Below are 27,336 nucleotides of genomic sequence, written 5' to 3' on the forward strand. Positions count from 1 at the left end.
CAGACACCAACTCCACCACCACCATTTTCGCCTCAAGCTCAGTTAGCCGCCCGGCCTCAAGCTCAGTTAGCCGCCCGGCCTCAAGCTCAGTTAGCCGCCCGGCCTCAAGCTCAGTTAGCCGCCCGGCCTCAAGCTCAGTCTCCAATTCCACCACCGTCGTCATCCCAACCATTGTTTCAGTCACCCTCAGTTCAGCCTCCTGTTCAGCAGCCACTAGCCCTGCACCCTGTGTCACTTGCTACCCCGGTACAACAAGCTCAGTCAAATCAATCTAAAAGGAACTGTGTTTCATCAGTTTGTTCTAAGCAGAGCAACAAACCTCATGATAATGTAATCATTCCTAAAAAGCTGGCCAGTTCAGAGACTGTGACGCGCTCCAGGGCCTCCCCAGAGGCTGAGGTTCAGCCCTCAGCCTACTCTGGACCCCTGGAGGCTAGGAACCCAGCTGAGGACTGCACCCGGCTGTCACTGCCTGAGCAGAGTCAATGCCCGAGGAGCCCGTCCAGCCTCCTCCCTCGTCAGCTGGAGGGCCCGAGGAGCCCGTCCAGCCTCCTCCCTCGTCAGCTGGGGGGCCCGAGGAGCCCGTCCAGCCTTCTGCCTCGTCAGCTGGGGGGCCCGAGGAGCCCGTCCAGCCTTCAGCTGCGGTCTCATCCTCCTCGCCCGCTGCGGTCTCATCATCCTCGCCCGCTGCGGTCTCATCATCAGCATCATCATCAGCATCATCATCTTCGTCTGGTCCAGCCTCCGTGTCAGCATCCTCATCACCTGCTTCGCCTGGCCCAGCTTCCGTGTCAGCATCCTCATCAGCTGCTTCGCCTGGCCCAGCTTCAGCATCCTCATCAGCTGCTTCGTCTGGTCCAGCCACTGCTTCGTCTGGTCCAGCCTCCGCTTCATCCTCATCTGGTCCAGCCTCCGTGTCTCCATCCTCGTCTGGTCCAGCCTCCGTGTCTCCATCCTCGTCTGGTCCAGCCTCCGTGTCTCCATCCTCGTCTGGTCCAGCCTCCGTGTCTCCATCCTCGTCTGGTCCAGTCTCCGTGTCTCCATCCACGCCAGCTGCAGCCTCCGTGTCTCCATCCACGCCAGCTGCAGCCTCCGTGTCTCCATCCACGCCAGCTGCAGCCTCCGTGTCTCCACCCATGCCGTCGCCTGGTCCGGCTCCGGCTTCAGCATCACCCACGCCTGGTCCGGCTCCGGCTTCAGCTTCGCCTGGTCCGGCTTCGCCTTCAGCTTCGCCTTCGCATCCGCTTCAGCGTCGTCTGGTCCAGCTCCCGCGTCCTCATCGTCGTCTGGTCCAGCTCCCGCGTCCTCATCGTCGTCTGGTCCAGCTCCCGCATCACCAGCTTCGTTTGGCCCCGCCTCTGCATCAGCCTCACCTGGTTCAGCCTCCGCATTCGCTTCAGCGTCGCCTGGCCCAGCTTCGGCTTCAGCCTCTGCCTCATCTGATCCAACCTCCGCTTCGCCTGGGGCTGCAGGGGCCACGCAGCCTTCGGGTCCCCTCCTACCACCTCCACATTGTCGGTCATCTGCCAGGCCGCTTGTTGGGCATCATCACCACCGTGGCCGCCCTCCGGACTTCTGTTGCCGCCACTGCCTTCCGCGTGGCCGGCCTCCAGGCTTGCATTCCCACCGCCGTTGCCATCCGCACGGTCGGCCCCCAGAACTGCTTCCTCGCCGCCGTTGCCGTCCGCACGGTCGACCCCCAGAACTGCTTCCTCGCCGCCGTTGCCGTCCGCACGGTCGGCCTCCAGAACTGTTCGCACGTCGCCACCGTTGCCGTGTGCACGGTCGGCCCCCTGGACTTTTTTGTAGACTCTTGGTGAGCTCTGGTTTCGTTTTGTTTTTGATATGCTTTCCTGCGTTTTTTTGGACTCTGGTGCTCCTTGTTTTTTTTTGCTTGGGCCTGTCCCTCCATCCTGGACCCCCTCCGCCCGCCCTGGCCTGGTGCTTTGTTGTGCTTTTTTTTGTTTGGGGCTGTCGGGAGCCAGCCCTTAGAGGGGGGGTACTGTCACGGTTCTGGGTCCGTTGGACCCAGTATTTTGAGTTTATTATGTTTTGGTTTATTTCTGCTTCATGGATTGTTTTCTTCTCGTAGTGATGATGATGATGATTATTTCTTGTTTCTGTTTATCCGTGCTTAAGGATTTGTTCTCAGTTATATCTCACGTTTAGTTTAGTTCAGATTCCATGTGTCATTCTGTCTGTCTCTCAGTGTAAAGTCTGCATGCTTGTTTTGTAATTCATGTTTCCTGTTTTATTGTGAAAGTCTTTGTCTTATGTTAGTGTGTGCAGCTTAGCTCCCCCGTCTCGTTAGCCCTGATCTCTCCCAGCTGTGTCTCCCTCCTGTTGCCGATTCCCCCGTTACTACCCTGTGTATATAAGCCCTGTGTTTTCCCATGCTCAGTGTCGCGTCGTACCCTCAGAATTATGCCTGTGTGTCCTTGGTCTCAGTGTTCCATCCTCACTCCATGTTTGTTTTTCTGCCAGCAATAAAGCTGAGGTTTTTTGAGTTTCAATTCTGTGTTTGAGTCCTGCATTTGGATCCTCATCTCTGCCTGCCCGCACACAGAGCCCTGACACCATCTGAGAGATGATAAATTAATGGTTAACAGTTTTTAAGACCTTTAATGATATAATTTGCTTTAATTTAGCAAAGGTTCTTTTTTGGTAAAAACTGACCTTTACAATATTTTGCCATTAAATAAAGTTTTGATGTATGTTCCTAAACAATTAAGTTCTTTGGAGAGGATATTTGTGGAGCTTGGATTCCAAATAATGTGACTTCCATTATGCTATTTGGATAGTACAGATTATTAGTTTGACAGTAGTGTCTTGAAAGTTTTTTTTCCACAGTATCATTTAAAAATAGGAACTTCCCCTTTTTGAATAAGTATTAATCACTGGGCCAAGTCATTCTATTTGACGGTAACTCTGACATGTCTGAGGGCACAAGTACATCACTTGTGATCAGAAGAGGGTAGAGTTGCTACAGACGGGGGGGAGGTAAAATAGCCATTATCTTGCACTCCATAACATTTGAAACAATCCGGAAGTGTTTTTACAAGCAGTAGTTCACCAATTTAAACTTATAATGACACAAGTCACAGAAGACAAAGATCTAATTGAAAGTCTAAATCCAGACAGCTTTCACTTACTTACACATCAAACACTATTTGTAGATGAAGAGTTTCATATGTCAAGGATCTATTTGTAACATGTTTTATTTTAGTACTCATTAGAACTGTTTTTATCTTTTTTGAGTGCATTATCAGCAATCTTAATAGTCTTGACATGTATACACAATAGTGTTTATTACAACAGAAAACCAGAGATGTTGTTTTGAAACTTGGGAGTAAAAATTACCGCTATTGGAGCTCAATGGGACATGTTAGCTTCAGCCTCGCCACCTCTGATGCAGAGATTCGAGGAAACATGCAATGGGTCTACATAGAACATACAACTAGCTCAAAGTCTTCTCTTTATCAGACTGTTAAATGTTCAAAACCGTTTTATTGAGCAAGTATTTGCTAACTTCATTAAACTTACAAGCATCACTGATACAGAGATTGTTGAGTACAAATCACAGCTTGTGGTTATCTGCACTGTTGTTTGAAATCTGAAACTACAAATTCTAAACCCAATAAGGAAGTAGCAGATATAAATTGAGAAAGTTTGATACTGTTTACTGAGAATTTTACGTCCTTCCCTATTCCTGACAATGTTCTGACTCACAACAGGAAGCTTTTATGCTGGGCTGTGAGACCGCTGTAGAGGACACTGGCACTTATATCATTTAGAGTTCTAACTTTTTAAATAATTGCACAATTTTGCATTACAACAAAATCTGATGGTCAGCAAAATGAAAGGGTAATTTTTGCAGTTGTTACTGTCTGGTAACTCCGTGTTTATGTTTATTAATTTTTTAGAGTTTTGTGTTATTTTTCTTCCAGTGTTTAGGTGTTCTCTGTGCTTGTGTTCATTTTACTTTGACGGTCCCTTGTCTCATGTCTGTTTTTGTGTCCAAATTCAGGGGAAGGATGCTCCGAAGGATCCAGGTAGGATCCTCGAAGGCTGGGTATGCAGCTAGAAGCAAAAGGAGCTAGAAAGACTTTATCATCATCGCCGGCATGTTTTGTACCTTAGGCTCATCAGAGACAATCAAACAATTTTCTTTAATTGACACGCATTTAGGAATTACTTAGCTAATTTCATGAATAATTTCAGCGAATGAATTATTGCCGGGGTGTTGTGCCAAAAAGTGTTTGCCTGCCAAAAACTGATTTCCAATGTTTCTGTGTATTTTTATGTGTGATATCTTTATCTATGTTGGTAAATAGACTTCAGTGAACAGGGTTTACAAAGGGGTTATATATATAATTTAAAAATGACCTGTTTTTAATTGCAGACTGGGATTTCTAATCAATTTAAAGGTTTTTAAGCATACCTGAGACCAGAAGTTTTGGTCTAGGCTGACTGATAAATCTGCTTCCCACTTTGCAATAAGAAGGGATATTGATTCATCTATTTTAGAAAGTGTTCTGTATATTTTAGACAATAATTTGGGGGATTTAAGAGTAAGAAAATGTACCGCACTTGGTGGTGTTTGTAATTCAACTTGACCGAGGTTAAATTTCTTTTTTACTATGGATTTAATTTGTTGATATTCTAAAAATCTTTTCTTGTTGATCCAAAATTGTATAACTAGTCTGTCAAACGGAATAAAGTCTTTTCCTTCTAATATTTAATTCCTTTATAACTCCAATCTGGAAAATTAATCATATTATTGTTTTGTAATATGTCAGGGTTATTCCAGATAGGTGTACGTTGGCATGGGATTAATGAAGACTCCGTTATTTTTTAGAAACTCCCACCATGCTGTCAGAGAAGAGCTGATGTTGATGCTTTTAAAGCATTCATGTCTTTTGATGTTTGAGCTGATAAATGGTAGGTCTGAAATCTCTAGATTATTGCATAGTGCCTGTTCAACATCTAGTCAGGGCTCATCTAAGAAGGTATGTTTTAACCATCCTGAGATGAACTGAAGCCTGTTGGCTAAGAAGTATTGTTGAACGTTAGGCAGATCTAGTCCTCCTTTATCCTTGGTTCTTTGTAGTGGTTTTAAGCTGATACGCGGGGGGTTTATCTTTCCAAAGGAATTTAGAAATATACAAATCAAGAGATCTGAACCAATCTTGTGATGGTTTGTTTGGGATCATTGAAAATAAATAATTTATTTTTGGCAAGATCATCATTTTTATAGTGGCGACCCTTCCCATGAGTGATATGGGTAGAGATTTCCATCTAGTCAGATCGCCTTGTACTTTCTTTAGAAGTGGGATGTGGTTTAATTTAGTTAAGTCTGAAAGCTTAGGAGAGAAATGAATACCTAAATATTTAATATTTCCAGATTGTAGTGGGGCAGAAGAAGAATTATGGAAGGAGCAGTTAATGGGAAGAACTCTAGATTTTGACCAATGAATTGAATAATCTGAAACTCTTGAAAACCTGTTTATTAGTGTAATTACCTCAGAAAGGTTGGTTTGTGAGTTTTGGAGAAAAAGCAATACATCATCCGCATAGAGACTGATTTTATGTTCTACGTTCTTACATTTTATGCCCTTAATTGTTGTAGCCTGTCTAAATGCTGCTGCTAGTGGTTTGATAAAAATTGCAAACAGTGAAGGGGAGAGTGGGCATCCCTGTCTGGTGCCCCTCAGGAGACAGAAGCTGGAGGATGTCTGGTCATTTTTTCTGACACAAGCTGTTGGGGAATTATAAAATATTCTTATCCAGTTTATGAAAGAGTTTCCAAAACCAAATTTGTGTAAAGTTGCAATTAAAAATTTCCAGTTAACTCTGTCAAATGCTTTTTCTGCATCTACAGATAATATTGTGGTTTTAGTGTTTTTACTGCATGAGTAGTCTATTAAATTAAGTAATCTACATGTATTTGTTGATGAGTGCCTGCCTTTTATGAAACCAGTTTGGTCAGGATGAATTAAAAGGGGGGTTATCTTCTCTAATCTTTTTGAGAGAGCTTTGCAGATTATTTTGAGGTCTACATTTATAAGGGATATTGGACGATAGCTTGAGGGAAATAAAGTGTCATGATCCTGGGTCCTTTTGACCCAGCATTTTGTGTTTTCTCTTCGATTTTGGTTCTGTTCTTCCTTTGTTTAGTGTTTACTCTGTTCTGCCCGTGTGTTCCTGTTTTATTGTGAAGGTCTGCGTCTTATGTGAGTGTTTTCAGTTTGCCTCCCTAGTCTCGTTATGTTAATCACTCCCAGCTGTGTTTCCCACCTGTGTGTAATCTCCCTGTGTTCTCTGAGTGTATTTAAGTTGTATTTTCTGTCTTAGTAATTGCTGGTTCGTCTGTGTTGTTTCCCCTTGGTCTCCCTGCGTCTTCCCATATGTATTTCTCCGGACCTCCCTGCATCCTCGTTCTGGTTTGTCTTATTAGTTTACCCAGTTTAGGTTTCCAGTTTCATGTTTTGTCGCCACCGCTGTTTGTACTTACCCACCCCTGTTAATAAACACTCACCTGCACCAGAGCTGCTGCCTTTTGGGTCCTTCCTACATTCCACACGGCTTGCCCCGGCAATCCGTGACATAAAGGGTCTTTGTCTGGTTTTAGCAGGAGACTAATGTTGGCAGAATACATATTTGGTGGTAGTCTGCCATTTTTCTTGATTTCCTGCAACATTCTGTGGAATACTGGTGCCAAAATTGTCCAGAATTCTTTGTAGAATTCTGCAGGATAGCCATCTGGACCTGGAGCCTTATTATTGGGCATACTTAGCGCTTCCTGGAGTTCACCTGGTGTCAGTGGCGAATCCAGTGCCATTGCTTGACTGTCTAGTAATTTTGGAAGAGTAGACAAAGAGTAGACAGTAGCGAAATAAAAACAACAAAACAACTCTTTGTAATTGCACATTTATTAAAGTGTGTTCTTAAGAATTATCTTCTTGATAACACAAGTTATCCCATGTCTTCTGGCCTGCAAGGCGGTGACTTTCCCCTGCAGGCCCATCTTCTCCAGAATTGTCCTGATCACACACAACAAATAGGAGAAGAGAGGAAACCATGGCAACTATGTTAATCCCTAAATCCAAAAGTTTGCACAGGATAACATAAGACAAATACCGTCTGGACATCACAGGTTCTGTACAGCAAATAAAGTTGTACCCAGTAGCCACCTTACAATTTCTGGGCCGATACCAAGTCGTTTGGTATCGGGCCGTGAGAGTTGAGGCTCGGTTGTGAAATTGATGGTTTTCAGGGTTTTTATTGTTAATTCGGTTTCCCTGGGTCTTTTCCCGTGTTGTAGTTGTGTCTCTTATTTCGAAAGAAATATTTACACGTTACCATAGCGACCAGAGAGCGTTAAAGGGCAGAGAGGAAGATGTTACTCTCAATGTTGTTCGTGCATTTTCAGGAGGATGCTGCTAATAAAGTTGCGCAATTACACAGTGAATTCACATTTATTGTTATATTTACAAAATACCACAGTTTTTGTCTTGGTCCTATCATTTTATTTTGTTGTTTTTTTCCACGACACCTTAAAGGCCGCTCCGTGTCTGACATTAAACCGGTCCATGGCACAAAAATGGTTGGGGACCGCTGCTATATAGCATGAGGGTTAATAAAACTGTACTCATATGAATATGATGTGTAAATTGATTTATTCTTGTACCTCCATGCCACAGTGGCTGAATTCTTCACCCCAGTGAAGAGGTGATCATTTTCTCCTTGTTTTAATAAAATGAGCCCTTTGGTCTTTGTTCCCTACAACATATCACAAAAAGGTTAATTTGCAAAAATCAAAATTGGCTGTATGGAAGCAGTAATATAGGATAAACTGTGGGACCCACCTTACAAGCTAGTTTACGATTATTTTAATTAAAAAAAAAACACGTCTATGCAGATGCCCACTGCTTAACAATACAACCACTATAACAATTTAACTTTTGTACCACCAGATGCTTCATTTTAAATCATGCTTTTTATTGGTTTTTGTTTTTTATTGTCTCTGTAAAGCACTTTGAATCACCTTGTTGTTGAATTGTGCTATTTAAATAAACTTGCCTTGCCTTGAATTTGGACACAGCCTGTGGCTGTATCTCAATTCAGGGTCTGCAGCCTTAAAGTACGCAGCCTCAATGATCCTCAAGGGCCGCGTACGTCCTTAAAATTCAGGGAAATTAAGGACGCATTTGAGGGCCGCATTTCGAGCAGCCTTCGAATTGGGACAGCCTTCGTTGCGTCGCGGTGACATAATCGGCCTTAAAATGCAGCCTTTAAGGCTGCAGACCCTGAATTGGGATACAGCCAACGTCTCTAGCCTTGTCTCCCCTTAGTCTCGTCAAGTGTGATAAGTCCCAGCTGTGCTCTCCTCCTGTGTCTCATTCCCTTGTTATCCCTCAGTGTATTTTAGCCCTGTGTTTCTCTCTGTCAGTGTTGTGTCGCCCCCTCATGCTGTGTGTGTGTTTCCCTCTGTGCTCCTAGTCTCTTGTCTCCAGGTTTCTTAGAGTTTAGTTTTAGTTTCTAGTTTTAGCTTGTTTTTTGCAAGTTTATTGTTTTCGGAGTTTTGTCCTATAACTGCAATAAAGCAGCCTCTTAGAGTTTACTCCTCTGTCTGAGTGTCCTGCATTTTGGGTCTTACATCTTGCCTGCCCCAGCTGTTTCATGACAATTACCCTATGCTTGTAATTATCAGTAATAGCTGCTCTCCGGAACAGATGTGAATCATGTTTGGCTATGCTTATGTTATGTACGGCCCAAAATGGCTTAAGTACCAGAACGTGATAAGCTCTAATATCGACCAGTAAGGGACCACCACACTCACACTGCAATGGGGTACACAAGATTTATTTTTTCCCTCAGAGTCAAACTACTGGCTGAAGACACAACTCTGGCCGCAACTGTTGCAACTCCGCAACACTTAAATCACAATCTGAGTCCCTGTATCTTTCTAACACAACTGATGAATCACTCAGATGATGAAAACCTATCCTAGCTTCATGTCGATATCTACTCAGATGACTACATGACAAACTATTCTGTATTTTTATTGTTAGTGTTTTCTTTAGGGAAAATACTGTACACCACAAATTTATGTTGAGTTTTTGAGTTTGTATCTATCATAGTTGGAGAGTTCACTTACATGTATCTATAAAGTGAAGTTTTAACTTTAATTAATATTTTACTTTTACTATTTCAACCAAAGAGTTTCAAGGTTATTTATCTACACTGTTTGCTCAGTTGTCCTTAGCAAAATTCACAGTAACTTTCCCTCCCTTCTTCTTGTGAAACATCACTCATCATGATGAGGCAAGACAGGATATATAAAGACTCATGGTCGACAATCATTGCACAGGACCTAATCATAGACATAGGAATGGGAATACTAACAATGAGGATAACTTCTACAGCTTTTGTACTTCTCATCCAAACATTTGTCTGTTTGGCTTCAAATGGTACTGTAATCCAACTATTAATTTTATTTTTTTTCCTAAGCCTTTTACAGAGTATCGTGCATAATTAATGTCCTGCCTATCTGTACTATATGTAAGATTGTTATGTCCTCTATTTCTCTATAATCCTGTATAACCTATTCTTTATTTTTTACATCTCCAACAGTACTGTTTTTCAATATTTTTTTCTCTACAGATTCCCAATTTCAACTAATTAACAGGGCCACTGGTTTTTGTTTGGTAAAATTAAATAACCACTGCAATGACATTCGCTGGACATCTGGGGATCGACTTTTGGTTCAGAATAAGAACAAGTGCCTGGGTGTTCAGGGAAAAACTGTGGGCAGTGAAGTAAACCTGTATGATTGTGATGAAACCAGTGAGCTCCAAAAGTGGGAATGCATGAATGAAACTGTGATCGCTCTCAAAGGCCAAGAACTTTACATTGACCTCACTGCCGATAACACAGCCGTGCTCTCAAATAAAGTTGTGCCCAATAGCCACCTTACAATTTCTGGGACTTCCAGCGGTGCTTGCACAAGAACATATACAGGTAAATGAAATAAATAAAAATACATTGTAAAGTAATTCATGATAACTTTTATGGAAATAATATTAGTGGCATAATAAATTTGTAGATTCTCATATTTAGTTCCAAAATAATTGTAATGCAAAGATAGTGTGTCAAATGATTACAAGATGTTGATAAATGATAAGTATCATTTTGCTTAAACTATTCAAGCTATTCTTTGTTCTTTTCTTATATGTTTTCCTTATTTTGGTCCTTCAGAACTTTACACCATTGAAGGAAATGCAGCTGGGAGGCCGTGCATGTTTCCTTTCTTTTACAAAAGCAATTGGTATTCGGAGTGCACTGCATTTGACTCTCCAGGGAACCGTAAATGGTGTGCGGTTGAAACAAAATATGATCATGAACTCTGGGGTTACTGCCCAACTAACTGTAAGTACACAACAAATTCTAATACAGGTTTTCAGAGTAATAAGCAGAACCTGGACATCCAAATTTAAATGTTGAGGAACGCCATCTTGAGGTACAAGTTCAGTGTAACACTATAATACCTTAACTGTGTTTGTGTCACAGCCAAAGAAACCTGGAACAAAGACCCTACAACAGGAGCATCTTATCAGCTGAACACACAGTCAGCGCTGACCTGGGATCAGGCTGATGCCAGCTGCAAACAGCAGAGTGCCTCCCTGCTCAGTATCAGCAATCCTCATGAGCAGGCTTATATTTCAGGTAAGGAGACAAGTCTCCACACTACACTGAATATATTGAAAACAAAACATTTCATTTAAGCTGAGGTTTGACAAATAGCTAAAACTTGAAACATTAAAGTTACTGTGTTAGGGCTATGCGATGTGACCAAAATTTTGTACTCCAATTTAAGACATTTATCGTCACAACAACGAAATATATATATATCACAAAAATTTTAATTTTTATGTAAATTCTGTGAATCTCGGGACACTCAACTTGCTTGAAGTGTTTTCAGCTGGGCGTTGTGTACCTGGAGTCAAGTGTTAGGGTTTAGACATAAGTTGTAACGGCCACCATTTTCTTTGTGAGTATTTATTACACGGCGTGCTGCTGGGAAAAGTCTGTTCTAACGTTTGAGTCTAAGGTTTATTTTTTAGCACCTAAAAATACACATATTATGCATATTCTGGCACGCTGGGTTTACCGTCGTTGTTGCTAACCACAACGCGTAAAAACAGTTGCTTGTCCATCCGTAGTGTAGTTATTTTAAATATAAGAGAAAGAGAGAACTTTAAGAAACTAATATAGCCACTACAGTGACCATCAAAAGGATTAAAAAAATATTGCCGTAAACAGTTTATTTTGCAAAACCATGAAACAAATGATAACGTAATATGTGGTCTGTAGACTGTAGACACTGCTCCAGCTGATGATTATGTTTTGAGTATTACACTTGGTAACTTTTGTTTTCTCTGTCTCTTTTGTCTGTTAAACTCTACTGACAGCACTATTAGGGGCAAATTGGGGACAGGAGTACAAGCTCTGGGTTGGACTGAGCTTCCAGGATTTAGATTATGTGTGGAAGTGGTCTAATGGGAATCCTTATGCATATCTGAATTGGGATTCAGGTAAGTTTACTTTCAAGTTTCAGGAGCTTGTGTTACCATTCTGATGATAATTTATCTTACTATTGTTAAATTATCTCATCAATTCATCTTGATCATGTTTGCCATCTGTTTTATTTATATAAGAAATCTTGTCTGTTAGCAATTAAATAATTTTTTCCCTATTTCTTATAAATTTCTTCCACATGGGTGTGCTAGCCACACTGTAACCTTTTACTGGTCAGCAATTTCAACCACTGCTAAATTATTGTGGTGGCGTTGTGTGTCACATAACCTTGTCACTCTTGGGTAGAAATCATAGGCCTTTACTTCTTTTCCACTAAAACTAAAATGCTCATACACAATACACACCATGCTTCTAAATATCTTGAGAATCCTGTGAATGGAAAGTTGCCGAGTCTCATCTCATAAGTGACAAGTTTCATTTACCATCACTGCTCTGTAGGACATCCAGTTTCTAATCCAGGATATAAGTGTGGAATTATTGATGGCGCTGTTCAGTTTTCTTGGCAAAGTTCAAAATGTAACAAGAAACTGGGATACATCTGCTACAGTGAAGGACCTTTGGATGCACCTACTGAAGGTATAGAAAAAAAATCCCTTCTCTACCCTTCTCTTAAAAAACTTGATTGACTCTATTTCTTTGATCTTCTTCCTTTGTTCTTTTGGTTCATAGCTCCCGAGAGTGGATTTTGTACAGCACCCTGGATCCCCTACAATGGCCACTGCTTTTACCTTTATCGTAATGAAACAAAAAAATGGTCTGATGCTCAGAAAGCTTGCGGTAAAGAAGGAGGAGACCTAGTAAGCATTCGTAATGTGGAGGACCAAAGCTTCATCATCTCTCAACTTGGATATGGTATGGGAATAAAAACTTCTGAGCACCATTTGCATTCCTTCAACATAATCTTCACACAAGACTTCATATCCATCTTGTTGGTAATTTCCCCACACGTCTGCCCTTTTAAAATGAAATATTTTTGAGGCACGATCTAATATGATTATGTTGGTATGTTTCTGGATCAACCAAAGTAATGTTTGTCCAGGTTTAACGTTGCTTGTTATCAATCACATTGCAGTGATGTCATAGTGTTGCGATGTGGAAACACCATCACATCGCACACCAAACTCTAATCCTAACCCCATTACCCAAACCACGATCACATACTGATGCCCAACTCTAATCCTAACCACTCCCTTTTCTTTTCCAAGTTGAAAAGCTATGACATCATAACAATGTGATTGGTCAGTTGCAATTTCAGTCCTGGACCAATATTATTATGTTGATCCAGAAACAACACCAACATAAGTTATTGCTAAAGTTCCAGGAAGTTTTCAGCTTGTGTTTAAGTCATAAGAAGTTGCCTCTCCTTTATTTTCCAAATGTCTAAGTTGGGTTGAACATCACACTCAAAAGTTAAAGACACACCAAACCCAGATATTAATGAACATCTTATAGCTACACACTTCATAAGAATGTGAGCAATCTTTTCCTAGGAAAGAGGTCTACTGCTGTAGTTTCAATGTACAACTCTCCTCCAACTTAAGAAAATGCAGTTCTCTGACAACAGGTAATAGTCATTTCCAACTGTTTGCCAACAGGTAGACTTCCTCTTTATAATAATGACCATTTGTCAGTTGTTAGTTTTTGGAATCGACTAATAATTTGGCAGGTCTTTATGCCTATCTCTTCATAAGCATTTAATCACTTCCTGTTGTTTTCTGATCCCTGTATCACTGCACATCTCACATATGATAAAGTTTCCAGCAATTCTGGCAGACAACAATTAGCAACAGTCTAAAATTTAGATGTAAAAGTAACAACTAAAAAGTAGCAAATGAGCAGAATGTATCAAGAAAATTATACAACAATTAATGTTATTTTCTGTCTGCAGCATCCACTGATGAACTCTGGATTGGACTAAATGACAGGAAGAGAGAGAGGCTGTTTGTCTGGAGTGATCATTCTCCTGTGAGTTACACTAGCTGGGACTCTCAGGAACCAACTGTCACCTCTGAACAAGAAGACTGTGTTCTGATCAGAGGGGAGGTAAGGTGCACAGTGTGGGAGTGATTATTGATGATTATGACACACCAGTGTTTTTCTGTAAAACTATGCAGTTCTGTTAAAGAACATTCTCTCTAAACCTATGCAGCTATGTATCACACCTTACTTCACAACATACAGTATACACATATTGGCCAAAGTAAATTTCAAAACCTTTGCCACATGTTTAGTCTGGGACCTGTCTTTAAATCTCTTCTATGCACATATGTATATAAGCACATATTTCCACTATATTCTAACAGTGTGAGAAATGTATTGTTTCAACACCATAAACATAAAAAAGGAAATGTTATGCAGGAACTTCTTGTAGGATTGTTAGGAAGGCAATTTAAATCAGTTTCACAGCAAAAAGATGATTTAGCACTCTCTGGAAGCTGCCCTGCTACTGCTCAGCCTGCTAGTAGATGAACCTATGGTATGAATTTGAAAGTCCTATGTTACTTCCTCTTTGAGTTATCGCATTCACATGATTTTTGAAACAAACAAAAGAAATACAATAAAAAAATAAAAATAAAAACCCAGTCATATCAAAGAGTATGAGGCTTTTGTTTTATGATATGCACCGCAGCCTGTCTATCTCTTGTTAATTTCAGTTTCCACATATATTTTGTTCTTTTCATTCTTGCAGAATGGAAACTGGGCTGACCGTGTGTGTGATGAGAAACATGGCTTTATCTGCATGAAGACAAGTGACTCTGAACCCTCTGGAGATGAAGTGGAGCTGAACGCAGGCTGCAAAACTGTATGTGAACCTTTCATATATTTTCCAAAGAATGTCTGCATCTGGTTGGTCTGAATGCACACATTCTGTTATCTGTTTCTGTTTTGTAAAGGCTGTTGTATATTTCAAATGGCACAATGTCTAAAGCTACTTTTGTGCCTGTGGTCCAAGAAATAGCTGGGAAACCAGCATACACGTGGGATATGATACCTAATCAAATAAATTGTATTTGGATGTTGTTTATAGGAAAAACAATTAAGAAAAAAAAGCAGGCAGATTCTCTTGATTAAATTAGCACGTGGAGTGAGTGGAGTAAGCTATCTCAGGATAATACAAAGTATTATCAAACTTTAAATTGTACATTTAAAATTTTACCCTAGTCTTAAAGTGTATATTTATTTTTTACTCTTCTTATATTTATTTTTGTGTTTTGCACTGAATGTAACTGGAGTCGTCTCGTCTCGCTATATACTGTTCTGTATATAGCAGAGATGAAAATAAAGTTTACTTTGACTTTGAAGTAGTCACACTGATGCAGAGTGATTCTGCATGTGGGGTCTTTCTTCTTGCTATCACAAAAAGATATGTACACAAAGACAGCATTTAACGACAGGCTTGAATAGTTCCTCAACTGTTGTTTCTCTGCGATGCAGGGTTGGAAAAGACATGGATCCTACTGCTACTTTGTAGGGATTGAGACAAAGACGTTTCATGAAGCCAACGATGACTGCAAGAGCTCAAACTCTTATTTAGCTGATGTTTCAACTGGGTAAAAAAAAGTTTTTATGATTCCTAAAATTTTTACCATAAAAAAAGGTAATATACAGTGGTGTAAAAAGTGTTTTCCCCCTTCTGATTTCTCTTGTTAAATCACGAATTAACTGTGATTAACCACATTTTTTGTAAAGTTGTGTTCAGTTTCACTAAATACACTCATGCCTGATTACCGGCAGATCTGTTGAATCAAGAAATCACTTAAATAGAACCTGTCTGAGAAAGTGAAGCAGGCTAAAATATCTGAAAAAGCAACACACCATACCACAATCTAAAGAAACACCTGAGAAATAAGTTCACTAACATCTGTCAGTCTGGTAAAGGAAAAGGTTTCAAAGCCATTTCTAATCTAATCCATTTCTGATCTAAAACACACCAAAAGTCCACCTTTTAATGGTTTAAGAAAAACAAATTAAAACATTTGAGTCATGACCTAAATCCAATTCAGATGCTGTGGGATGATGTTAAAAAGATGGTTCATGCTTGAAAACCCTCCAATGTGGCTGAATTACACCAATTCTGCAAAGGCAAGTGGGTGAAAATTCCTCTACAGAACTGTGAAACACTCATTGCCAGTTATCACAAAAGCTTGATTGCAGTTGTGTCACGGTCCTGGGTCGGTGACCCAGTGTTTTTGGTTTTGTACTTTTACTTTTGAATTTACGAAGTATGACTGTTTGTTTTGGTTTCTATCCTAGTATTTCAGGTTTCTAGTTTGGTAGTACTTCCTGAGTTCTTGTTTTTAGGTTTTGTTATTTGGTTTCCCAGTGTTTATTCTGTGCTCCCTCTTCTCTGTGTTCCTTCTGTCTGTCCATGGTGTTATTTTGTCTGCTCATGAGTCTGCGTCTGTTAAATTCTGTGTCTCGTCTGGATCTCTCTGTCTGTCGTGTACTTCCTGTTTACTTTGTAGGTCTGTGCCTTATGTCTGTGGGTTCAGCTTTGTGCTCTCCCTGTCTCATCAGTGTAATCAGCGTCAGCTGTGTCTCCCAGCTGTTTCCTCTTAGCGCTGTTCACCTCTTGTATTTAGTGTCTGCGTCTTCCCTGCTAGTTGTCGTGTTCTACCCTCACTTTTACTCTGTGTTCTGTTTGCCAGCCTGCCCACCTGTTTAGTTTGTTCCGTATTCACAGTTTAGTTAGTTTTTTGTTCAGTTTCTTCCCAGCAATAAAGCTGAGTATTTTGAGTTACTTCTGTCTCTGTGAGTGCTGCATTTTGGGTCCTCTCTTCCTGCCTGCCTGCACAAAGCCATGACAAGTTGTTTCTGCTAAGGGTGGCCCAACTGCTTAATAGGGAGCAATCACTTTTTCACACAGTAGGTTTGGATTTTTTCTCCTTAATAATAAACGCCTTCATGTTAAACTGTATTTTATGTTCACTTGTGTTGTCTTTGCCAAATATTAAAATTTGTTTGATGATTTGAAACATTTAAGTGTGGGAAAAATATTAAGCAAATCATCAAGGGGATAATCACTTTTTCACACCAATGTATCAAGTTGCAGGCAGTCTGTAATCTAACTTGTGTAAATATTTCCAGGGTGGATAATACTTTCCTTGTAAGTTTGGTGGGGCTGAGGCCAGAGAAACACTTCTGGATAGGTCTCTCAAACCTGAAAAACAGAGAATATTTTATGTGGACCAACAATGCCTACGCGAGATATACTCACTGGAACACTCATATGCCAGGTAATGAAACAATCTCATGATCTATATGTAAACTATAGTTGGCAGGTGTCTTCACAAATGACAGCTAACATTTTCTTTTATAACACAAGGTCACGTGCAGGGTTGTGTTGCTATGGCAACTGGGCATTCTGCTGGCCTTTGGGATGTGTTGCCCTGTACCAATAAGGAAAAATACATCTGCAAACACCTGGCAGAGGGGGCAGCTTTAACCCCTGCTCCACCAACCACTGCCACACCTAACTGCACAGATGGATGGATTAAGATGCAATCCAGAGGCATCTGTTATAAGGTGCAGCATGTCTCTCTCTCTCTCTCCCTATGTGTGTGTATATAATTCTATTGAACTTATTCATAATAGGGATGACATAAAAACAGAGATGGCTGCCCAAGTTTAGTATATAGTTTTAAATGTACAAATATTACCAAAGCTTCAGATCACAATTCAGTTTCTTATATTTTGTTTAAGATCTTTCCAGAGGCTTCAGAAAAGAGAAAGACCTGGTACGAGGCTAGAGATTACTGCAGAGCCATTGGAGGAGACCTAGTCAGCATTCACAGCCGTGCTGATTTACTACGGACATACAATAACTTCTACAATCATTGGTATAGTGTTTTCTGGTCTACAGTTAGAGCTACATAAGATGAAAATGTTTTGTATAGATTTTTATCATTACAAAAGATTAAAAATACAGTATTTTTTATATATACAATGTAATTAATTACTGATGTAGAAGCCACCCCCATTTTATCCTCAATGATTGTTCAATGATGGTCATATTTTTGCAGACTAGTGCACCATTCCTCCAGAGAGTGCTAAATCAAGTATTAAACTTTGGAACATACATTTGTCCATTATAGGCCTAATCAATACTGGATTGGACTTAGTGCTCCTGACCCAGACACAGGTTATGTATGGAGTGATAGATCCCCGGTGAGTTTACAGTTTTTAACTCTCTACAATGGTTTATGTAGCCTAAATGATGATAACGATCAAGATGATGATTATTAACATTAATAATGTTACAGCTACTATTACAACTGATACAAATACTACTACTATTAATAATTATCTTGTTTTTGTATAAAGGTAAACTTCCAAGACTGGAAAGATGGAGAACCAAACAATAAAAATAACGCTGAATTGTGTGTTGAAGTAGAACCCGTGTATTGGGATAACATTTTGCTTTGGAGTGATGTGCCCTGTGAGAAGTACAATAACTGGATTTGTCAGATCCACGCAGGTAAAGCATGGTCACAGTTCTAAAATTCCTTTGCAACATATTTTTGAACTAGACATTTATTGTTGTCGGCCTCATGTATTCTCACAATGTCAAGCTGGAGGTGGTCACTAGTAATTCAACACTATTTTGTTTTTATACCTTTACAGGAGTCACCCCAAAGCCGGCTCCAGACCCTGTCACCCCTGGTATGTTGAGGAATTTGACCACATTGGCGGTCAGCATCTTTACATGACTTTTGACTTTCTATTATGATTACCAGGCCATGAGGCATACTATGCTGACACGAAACTAATGGATGCTGATTTACTGCATGGCGAATATCTGTGGCCAAACAGTATTATTAATTTTGTTTTTCTTGTAGAATGCCATGTAGAATTATATATGATAACTCATATAATACATTGTTTAATGTAACCCAACAACAAATCCAAAATATAAATAGGAACCTAAAGTTGCTCTTCTGAAGTCTCGTAAGATAATGAGATATTGGTTAAAAAAACAAAAAAACAAAACATCTGTTTACCTGATTGATACAGTATGAGTATAAAACTTACAGTGAAGAAAGTGAACTATGTAGTGTGAGCATAAGATCAAAAACATGCAGATTTTTTTTACTTAAAAAATTGTTCACTTTAAAATCTGCTCATCAGCTATATTTACAGTGGGTTTTTTTTTCCTAACATAGTACTAGTTTCCTAAATTCAACCAGAGAACCACACACATGCACATTTCTTATCTATTCTCAGAGTATAACACGACCTCTGATGGGTGGCTAGAATGGAATGGGGCTCAGTATTACATTAATGAAAAGGCGATGGCCATGGAGGACGCTCGTACGTTCTGCAGACAGAGGCATGGTGACCTGGTATCTATCAACAGTGAAGCAGAAAGGATATTTTTATGGAAACAGGTAGGCAATGGCATTTGTAAAAGATTTACCAAGGCAATGGGTAAGGTGTAACTGAACAAACTGAAACTTCCACACAGACAGTTTTACTATGCATCCATGCTTTTGTGCAGATTTCAACAGGTTATGAGAATTCTTGGATTGGCCTATCTGTAGATCTTGATGGAACATTTCAGTGAGTATGAATTGATTTATAAAATTTAAATGCAACAAAATAAACTTAAATTTATGTGACACCATGTTAAAAATAGAGAGTACTTAGTGCAAGGCAGCATGCCAGATGTACGAGTATACCAGTTTTAATTTCATTTAATCATATCTTGATTGTTTGATATAAAATCTGATGGCTAGTATACAGAGACAAAATTACCTATTAACTACCTAAATACATATTAACTGTAAATTGTGGTTAATTTACATTTCTGTTTGTGATCTTTAACTTTTAATTAATATTTGTAAAATGAATCAGTTACTATTCCAGTTTGCTATCTTTCTTACTAACTTAATTCAGGTACTATAACTAAAACCAAAAAACTGTGACTAAAAGGAAGAAGGCAAAGAGTACTTTTACTTAAACCAGTATGTGACTGTGTTGGTAATATAAGTTTTTACAGACATATTTAAACCATGTGTCTTTTTACATTAAGGTGGATGGATGGTTCTCAAGTGGTGTTTCAAAGGTGGGATGAAAATCAACCTGAATTCAAGAACTTTGATGAAAACTGTGCTGTCATGACACATCATAATGGTGAGTGTACCGAAATAATAGGTATAGCCATAACAAGAAGAGCCCATAGAGAGTTTTTAGAGCACCTCTACAACCATGTATTCTGATCATGATTCTGCTTATTACATAAACTACAAGAACTGATAGCTGGCTTGTGTGATATCAAAACTGATTAAAGATAGAGTTGATTTGATTTTTTAAAATCTATCATTCGAGTTGATTATATGATTAATTTACTATACTCAAATGGCTAGCAGGATTCTGGCATGACTCCAACTGTGGGCTTGAGTATGCGTCCTTTTGTAAGCGCAGCAGCTCAACTCCCACAAACACCACTGCTGCAGTGCCTACAGTGTCCCCAAAAGGTGGATGTCCACCCCCTTGGAAAAAATTTAACTCTAAGGTCAGATATCTTTCATGTCTTTTAATTTTTCTGTTATTTACTGTTGAAGGGATACGTTCTCAGTGCTTGGAACACTATATTGATCTTTTTCATGTTTCAATTTTAGTGTTACAGCATAATTTTTAAGAATCAGAATTTAACGTGGCAAGATGCAAGGGAAAAATGCAAACAAAAAGGTGGACAATTGGCATCTATTACTTCAAGACAGGTGGAAGGTTTGTTTCGTTTTCATTTTACTCAAATATGTATTTAGATCTTGTGAACTTCTCCTCTTATGTGGTCCATTTACTGTCATTGCAGATATCTGTTCTTAGTAGCTAAAATTACCACTGAATTTCTGTTGTTGTGCAGTTCTGGCATACCTACAAGTTAGAACTGATACCACGGTGCACTTTAGCAAGAAAATACAAACATGAATCAATTTTATTGAAAAGTTCCATTTTGGTCTCATCTGACCAGAGCACCTTCTTCCACATGTTTGCTGTGTCCCCCACATAGCTTGTGGCAAACTGCAAACGGGACTTCTTATGGTTTTCTTTAAATAATGGCTTTCTTCTTGCCACTCTTCCATAAAGGCCAACTTTGTGCAGTGCACGACTAATAGTTGTCCTATGGACAGATTCCCCCACCTGAGCTGTAGATCTCTGCGGCTCGTCCAGAGTCACCATGGGCCTCTTGGCTGCATTTCTGATCAGGGCTCGCCTTGTTCGGCCTGTGAGTTTAGGTGGACGGCCTTGTCTTGGTAGGTTTACAGTTGTGCCATACTCCTTCCATTTCTGAATGATCGCTTGAACAGGGCTCTGTGGGATGTTCAAGGCTTGGGAAATATTTTTGTAGCCTAAGCCTGCTTTAAATTTCTCAATAACTTTATCCCTGACCTGTCTGGTGTGTCCTTTGGATTTCATGGTGTTGTTGCTCCCAATATTCTCTTAGACAACCTCTGAGGCCGTCACAGAGCAGCTGTATTTGTACTGACATTAGATTACACACAGGTGCACTCTATTTAGTCATTAACACTCATCAGGCAATGTCTATGGGCAACTGACTGCACTCAGACCAAAGGGGGCTGAATAATTACACACACCCCACTTTGCAGTTATTTATTTGTAAAAAATGTTTGGAATCATGTATGATTTTCATTCCACTTCTCACGTGTACACCACTCTGTATTGGTCTTTCACATGGAATTCCCATAAAATTGATTCATGTTTGTGGCTGTAATGTGACAAAATGTGGAAAAGTTCAAGGGGGCCGAATACTTTTGCAAGCCACTGTATCTCAATCATAAATCTTTGTCTACATTTTCAGTGTTTCTACTGTCTCAAATGGTTGATGCACCTACTACAGACTTGTGGATTGGTTTATTTCGGTCACAGTGGAAAACTTACTGGACTGATGGACAACCAAAGTCATATACCAATTTGGGTAATAATGTACGTGGGATAATCTAAATATATACATTAACTAATGAATAATTAAATGAATGAATTATAATAATAAATTATTGTGTTTCTCTTTCTGAGAAAACATTATACTCATTAAAAGTGAACAACCATAACTATATGTGCAACCTCTGTAGGGTCCAGGTATGGCCTCATGCTACCAGTAGTGACACTAACTCTAGTCAATGACAAAACTAGTGAAAAAACAAAGAGAAAGATGAGCAGGGAAAAAAATGTGAGGGTAAACCATTCCCGTTTTGGAGGGTGTCTCACTGTTGCCTCACTAGTGCACCTGTTGATAATGTTATTAACAGCAAATCAGCTGAAACCAATTAACAGCCTTCTCTGCTTATTAAATGATCAGTATCCCAGAACTTACACTGACTCGATGCTATACTTTGTTTAAAAAGTGTTTCTTTAACTTTGAGCAGTGTACTTGCACCATGTAGATACAGAATATAATTACCTATTGTGAAGGGTCAGATACTTAGAAATAATCTATAACTGTATATTCTTGTATAAATATTTAAAATCTCTGTGTTTACATTGCAGTATTGGTATTGGTACGATCAAATGGTAAGTAGTTTTTAAAACTTATTTGTAAAGTACAGTGACACTTTATGGCATGACAGTTTACAGTTCTTGTTGTATTTTACAAGTTCTACAGTGACAGAACTACTATTTAATTATTTATCTGTTATTTATATAGCTATATATTATGCAAGGGCACTCAAATGTTTGCATGTTTAAATAAAATAAGAAAGAAAACTTTCCTAATATAATCTGCTCTGATGATTAGACAGTAACCAATAATACAGTATATTGTATGTAGAAGTATATGTAAATTCCCTTTGTCACCACATAGCATCATTCTGTTGACCCAACTCTGTTTCCACAGGAAAACTGTTTTGTGATCAATACCAAGCCTTTGGTTGGTATTGGGAAATGGATTCAAAAGTCATGCAATGACACCAATGGATTTATCTGTCATCGAAATCTTGGTGAGTCCATTTCTAACCCCAGGCCTGTTGCCACCCAACTTCAGCTGCAGCTTCATCAGACTCTCTAAAACAACTAAAAATATGTTTTGACTTTTTTAGTCCTATAATTAATATCTATATCTATAAGTGATATATAAAATCTATGATCAAGAGTATGATTCCACATTGACAAAAGCTGTAATAGTTTTAAGAGTACCGTAGAGAGGTTTGTTATGTAAAAAAAAGTCAATAAATAAAATTGTTTCTATTCTAATCCTCAACAGACACATCTCACCCAGATTCTCCAGAACCAACAATTTCTACTAACTACATCAAAATACTCAATGATTCCATTAAGGTTATTCCTCAACAAATGAATTGGGATAAAGCTGCAGAGTATTGTAAAAATGACGATGCCCTCCTAGCTAGCCTGAGGAATGAGTGGATGCAAGCTTATGTTGAGCTCATGGCGCTGAATCTCAAGGCTCCTCTTTGGTTTGGATTACACAAAGTGCAGGTAAACTTATAAAAACCTATAAAAAGTACATAGCTCAATAATAGGTCAACCAGTTTGAAACTGACTCTGGTAAAAATTCTAAAACGTACCTATGGGTACAATAAATTGTTCCAACAAAGATTTTATCTAACTAAATAATCTGTGATTATGAGAATGAAATTGTCATTGATGGATAAATATACTGGTCCAGTTATTTATCCACTCATTCAGTTATTTATCCAGCACAATTTTTGCATGATAAATTTGAACTGAGATTGTGATCCATCCTCTTCTTATTATCCAATATAAGGATGTTGGAGGATGGAGCCAGCCTCAGCTGACATTTCTTATTAAAAGTCTAGAGCTAGCTGATGTTGTGATTCCGTTCTAGCTAGAAATGCACCACACCAATGGGATGGTTTTCAGTTTTTTGGCCGCAATAATAGTCCGTTAATGTAATAGTGACCAGTATTAACCTGTTACCTAATGTCAGCTAAATCTAGCCATCCCTTTTGACAATAAATCTTCCAGCATTAGGCAAACACATTTGAAGTTACTGTGTGTTTACATTCTGTACTCTCAATCATGGTTGGAAATGGCTGACTGTTATAAAGCACTGGCTAACTTGACTACATTTAAGGAAGGTACCAATAAATGTGATGTAAAGAAGCAGTTGCACGTAACACCAACAAACTCAAGAACACTCTTAAATTCGGCATTCATTAAATAAGCAGTGTGGCAGTGCAGCATCCCTGCTCCAGCAGGGAGATTCTCTGTGAGAGGAAGGCATGTTGAGCAACAGCACCTCTTAGAGTAACTGCATGTCTCTTTGGATTCTCCTCCGTGTTCTTGAGACTGAGCTGGGAGACACAGCAAACCTTCTGGAAATGGCACATATTGATGTGCCATCCTGAAGGAGCTGGACTACCTATGCAACCTCTGTAGGATTTTTTTAAGCAGTATAGATCACCATGCTAGTTTAATTCAACTGTTTTAACAGAAAGAAATCTCTTTTTATTGACTGTTTTACCCTCCATGCAGTTAAGCTTACTAAGGCAGATATTCCTGAAAACCAGAAAATATCGGTAACTGCTGTCTCATTAATCTTTGCTTTCAGATCAATGGTTCTTTCAGATATGTTGATGGATGGCATTTAATATTCAGTCGATGGGGTACAAATGAACCAAGAAAGGACAGAAGCTGTGTATACATGGATGTGGATGGAAAATGGAAAACCGCTCACTGTAATGAGACACTAATGAGTGTTTGCATGAAGTCTACAGGTACGACCAAACACACACACAGTTTGAAAGATACTGTTTTGACAACACAGTTTTAAAAGAATGTAATTAATTGATCCCATTGACATTACCTCATTCACAGATGTGCTGCCAACAGAGTCAACCATTTTTCCAGGAGTTTGCCCTCAAGACCCAGAGGCAACAATAGAAAACAAGAACTATATCTGGGTACCATTCAGGGGTTATTGTTATATTTTTATTACAGAGCAAACACACTGGAGAGAAGCATCCACCACCTGTGTAGCACATGGTAGGCAACCTATGTGAAAGACACGTTTATGCAATAAATTGCTGTAGTTTTCATTAACAACTGATTTGTTTTGTTAAGGTGGAATGCTTGCCAGCATTGAAGATTCCTCTGAGCAAAAATTTCTAGAAATTAACCTGAGAACTTTTCAAGATGGTTTCACATCTTTCTGGATTGGCCTGTTTAAAAAACAATACAAAGGTGATTTATTATTTTTGCTATGTTCTTTAAAAATATTATTTTGGGGAAAAAAATTACATTTTTACATCTCTTTTTTTTGTCTATTTGCCTGCAGAGGAATGGCTCTGGGTGGACAGAACAGCCATGGGTTACACTAACTGGGCTGAAGGTCAACCTTTTAATATGAGCTTTGGATCGCGCACAGGAGAGATTAGTACATCAGATGGGACATGGAAGGATATCGAAATATGGAATTATAGACCTTACATCTGCAAGACACCAAAAGGTAAAGTAATCTTTATTTATTGCAGTGTTTTTCTTTTTTTCCTTTTTATAATGCTGATTCAAATCAGTTGTAAGACTTTGACTGCATACATAACACAGTCATATGAATCCAAAAGCTGAAAGAAATACCTCTTGTGGGTCAGAATCTTGAGTGCACAGTCAAAATTAGATCCATTTATAAATGCCTGTTTACTCCACAAGAATCTTGAGCAATTTATTTTTACTTTGAAATGAAGTAGAGCTACTTTTTTTTTTATAAAGTATCTTATTTGTTCTTTTTCTTTTGCAGTATTACTACCAACGCCATCACCACCAGCCCGTAAGTAACACCTCTTTTATCTATTTATTTTATGTAAAATTGTTACAAATGTTTTTTTTAGCTGATTACCATCTACTTTTTCACTCTGTACAGAAACTGGATTACCTCATCATCAGCGTGTCTATATAACCACTGCAGTTGTGTTAGTCATTACTGGGATTGCAGTGGTGGCAGTCACTGCTGTCTTCATCTTTAAGAAATTTGGTCATCAGTTACCCGCCCCTAACACCTTCGATAACCCGCTCTTCTTCAGTAGTAGGGTGTCACAGCCTGAGCAAGCTGACACCAGTATACTGGTAGAGAATGCAGCAGAAGAGAACACTGGAGATTTAATCAGTATGTAATTTAAATATTTTGGGCTCATTTGCATGGCCCATATGATTTCCTAGTATGTTATAAAAATTTGAGCTGAGGTGGCAGCAAGTAGCACATAATGGCTTACTGGAAAATAAAAGGTGAGAATCATCTCATATTATCATATTCTGTGAATGTAGGTTACACAAATGCTGGCTTTTGTTATTTCAGTTATGGTTAGGATAAAAGGTAGGGTAAATGGAGTTTAATGCATGTCCTAGTCAACAATCATATATGCATGCAGCAACCTGAAATATCAAGACAAATCAGGAAGGATCCATGGTTTCATGTTGCTGAAATTAGATTCTAACCATACCATCCAAATTTCACAACAAGAGCTCAGACTCACCAGACCAGGCAACATTTTTCTTCTATTGTGCAAGCTGACAGGCTGCTGTAGTCCATCTGCTTCAAGGCTTTACATGTTATACATTCAGAAATTATTTGAGTTACTCTTGCCTTCCTGTCAAGTAGCATCATCATTCTCCACTGACCTCTTACATCAATGAGGCATTATCATCCACAGAACTGCAGCTCACTGGATATTTTCTCTTTTTCAGACCATTCTCTATAAATCCTAGAGATGGTTGTGTGGAAAATTCCAGTAGATCACCAGTTCTTAAATATTCAGACTATATACACTACCGGCCAAAAGTTTTAGAATACCCCAATTTTTCAAGTTCTTTATTGCAATTAAATTTGTTCAAGTCCAATATATAGCTTGAAATGGTACAAAGGCAAGTAATGAACTGCCAGAGGTTAGAAAAAATGTAAGGTTAACCAAAACTGAAAAATAATAAACATTTCAGAATTATACAAACAGGCTTTTTTCAACGAAGACAAAATGAGTCAACAATTTAAAGCTGTTCTGCAGCAATGGAGGTTGACCCAGCCTTGAAAGCTACTACTAATTCCTACAGGTGTTCCAACTTTTCTGCATTACTTACAACCCTTTCTGTCTCAGTGTTGCAATACACTGTGGTACCTACCAACTGAGCATCGGTTGAACAGTATTGTACTGCAGAAAGTAGTGTGTTGCTAAAGAAAATGGCAAGAAAAAGGCAATTAACAATGGAAGAGAAACAGACCATCATAACACATAAAAATGTAAATTTTCCTACAGAAAATTGCAAAAAAAAAGTCAAAATGTCAGTTAGTGGCTATCCATTTAACCATTTGCACTTGCTTATCCAGTTTAGGGTTGGGGGTGGTCTAGAGGCAAGGTACAACCTGGGCAGATTAACAGTCTGTCCCACAGTAGTGGCTATAGCTGTCAAAAATGGTATTGAGCATTTTTCTGAGTTTCTGCATCAACTTGTAAATTCTAACATTGTAACATTTGGGATTTTTGTATGCTTTTGTAGCTTTGTTGTTTGCTGTGGACTTGCTCAACCTGCTGAATTAAAGTTTTGTTCTGTTTAACCTGTCTACCTTCTTTGTCTGTGATTCATGACAATAAGTTGACACAAGTTGTATTCATATCATCATGATTCATGCTTAATAAAACAAGCAAGTAAGACCTATTCAGTTTGAAAAAACAGGCAATAATATTCACATGACGGCACAATTAATGTTTTGATGCTGAAACCTGCAAATTTCTCTTACTGTCACTCTTA

General features: G+C 39.1%; 1 protein-coding gene across 2 annotated transcripts; it reads left to right on the plus strand.

The window, feature by feature from the left end:
- Window positions 1-9,276: 9,276 nt before the first annotated feature.
- On the plus strand, window positions 9,277-27,115 carry LOC146553402 (macrophage mannose receptor 1-like). 2 transcript variants are annotated; one of them, XM_085253789.1, is made up of 31 exons: window positions 9,277-9,473; window positions 9,667-10,023; window positions 10,261-10,431; window positions 10,573-10,728; window positions 11,475-11,597; window positions 12,040-12,177; window positions 12,271-12,453; window positions 13,490-13,644; window positions 14,291-14,404; window positions 15,037-15,152; window positions 16,690-16,838; window positions 16,928-17,127; window positions 17,305-17,441; window positions 17,697-17,769; window positions 17,926-18,079; window positions 18,226-18,264; window positions 18,826-18,989; window positions 19,100-19,161; window positions 19,634-19,734; window positions 19,968-20,116; window positions 20,223-20,331; window positions 21,425-21,549; window positions 22,111-22,134; window positions 22,457-22,559; window positions 22,823-23,055; window positions 24,152-24,317; window positions 24,418-24,585; window positions 24,664-24,783; window positions 24,878-25,048; window positions 25,337-25,366; window positions 25,460-27,115. In XM_085253789.1, the coding sequence occupies exons 1-31, from the start codon at window positions 9,320-9,322 to the stop codon at window positions 25,708-25,710; spliced, it is 4,395 nt and encodes a 1,464-aa protein (XP_085109915.1). In that variant the 5' UTR covers window positions 9,277-9,319; the 3' UTR covers window positions 25,711-27,115. The 2 variants fall into 2 exon arrangements, with proteins under 2 accessions (XP_085109915.1, XP_085109916.1); XM_085253790.1 differs by having other exon boundaries at window positions 19,971-20,116.
- The last annotated feature ends 221 nt before the right edge of the window (window positions 27,116-27,336 follow it).

This window comes from Mchenga conophoros, linkage group LG18 (assembly GCF_057382185.1).
Source record: "Mchenga conophoros isolate Kocher_MC1m ecotype Shallow Benthic linkage group LG18, M_conophoros_male_GT1.1, whole genome shotgun sequence".
In the NCBI taxonomy this organism is placed as follows: Eukaryota; Metazoa; Chordata; class Actinopteri; order Cichliformes; family Cichlidae; genus Mchenga; species Mchenga conophoros.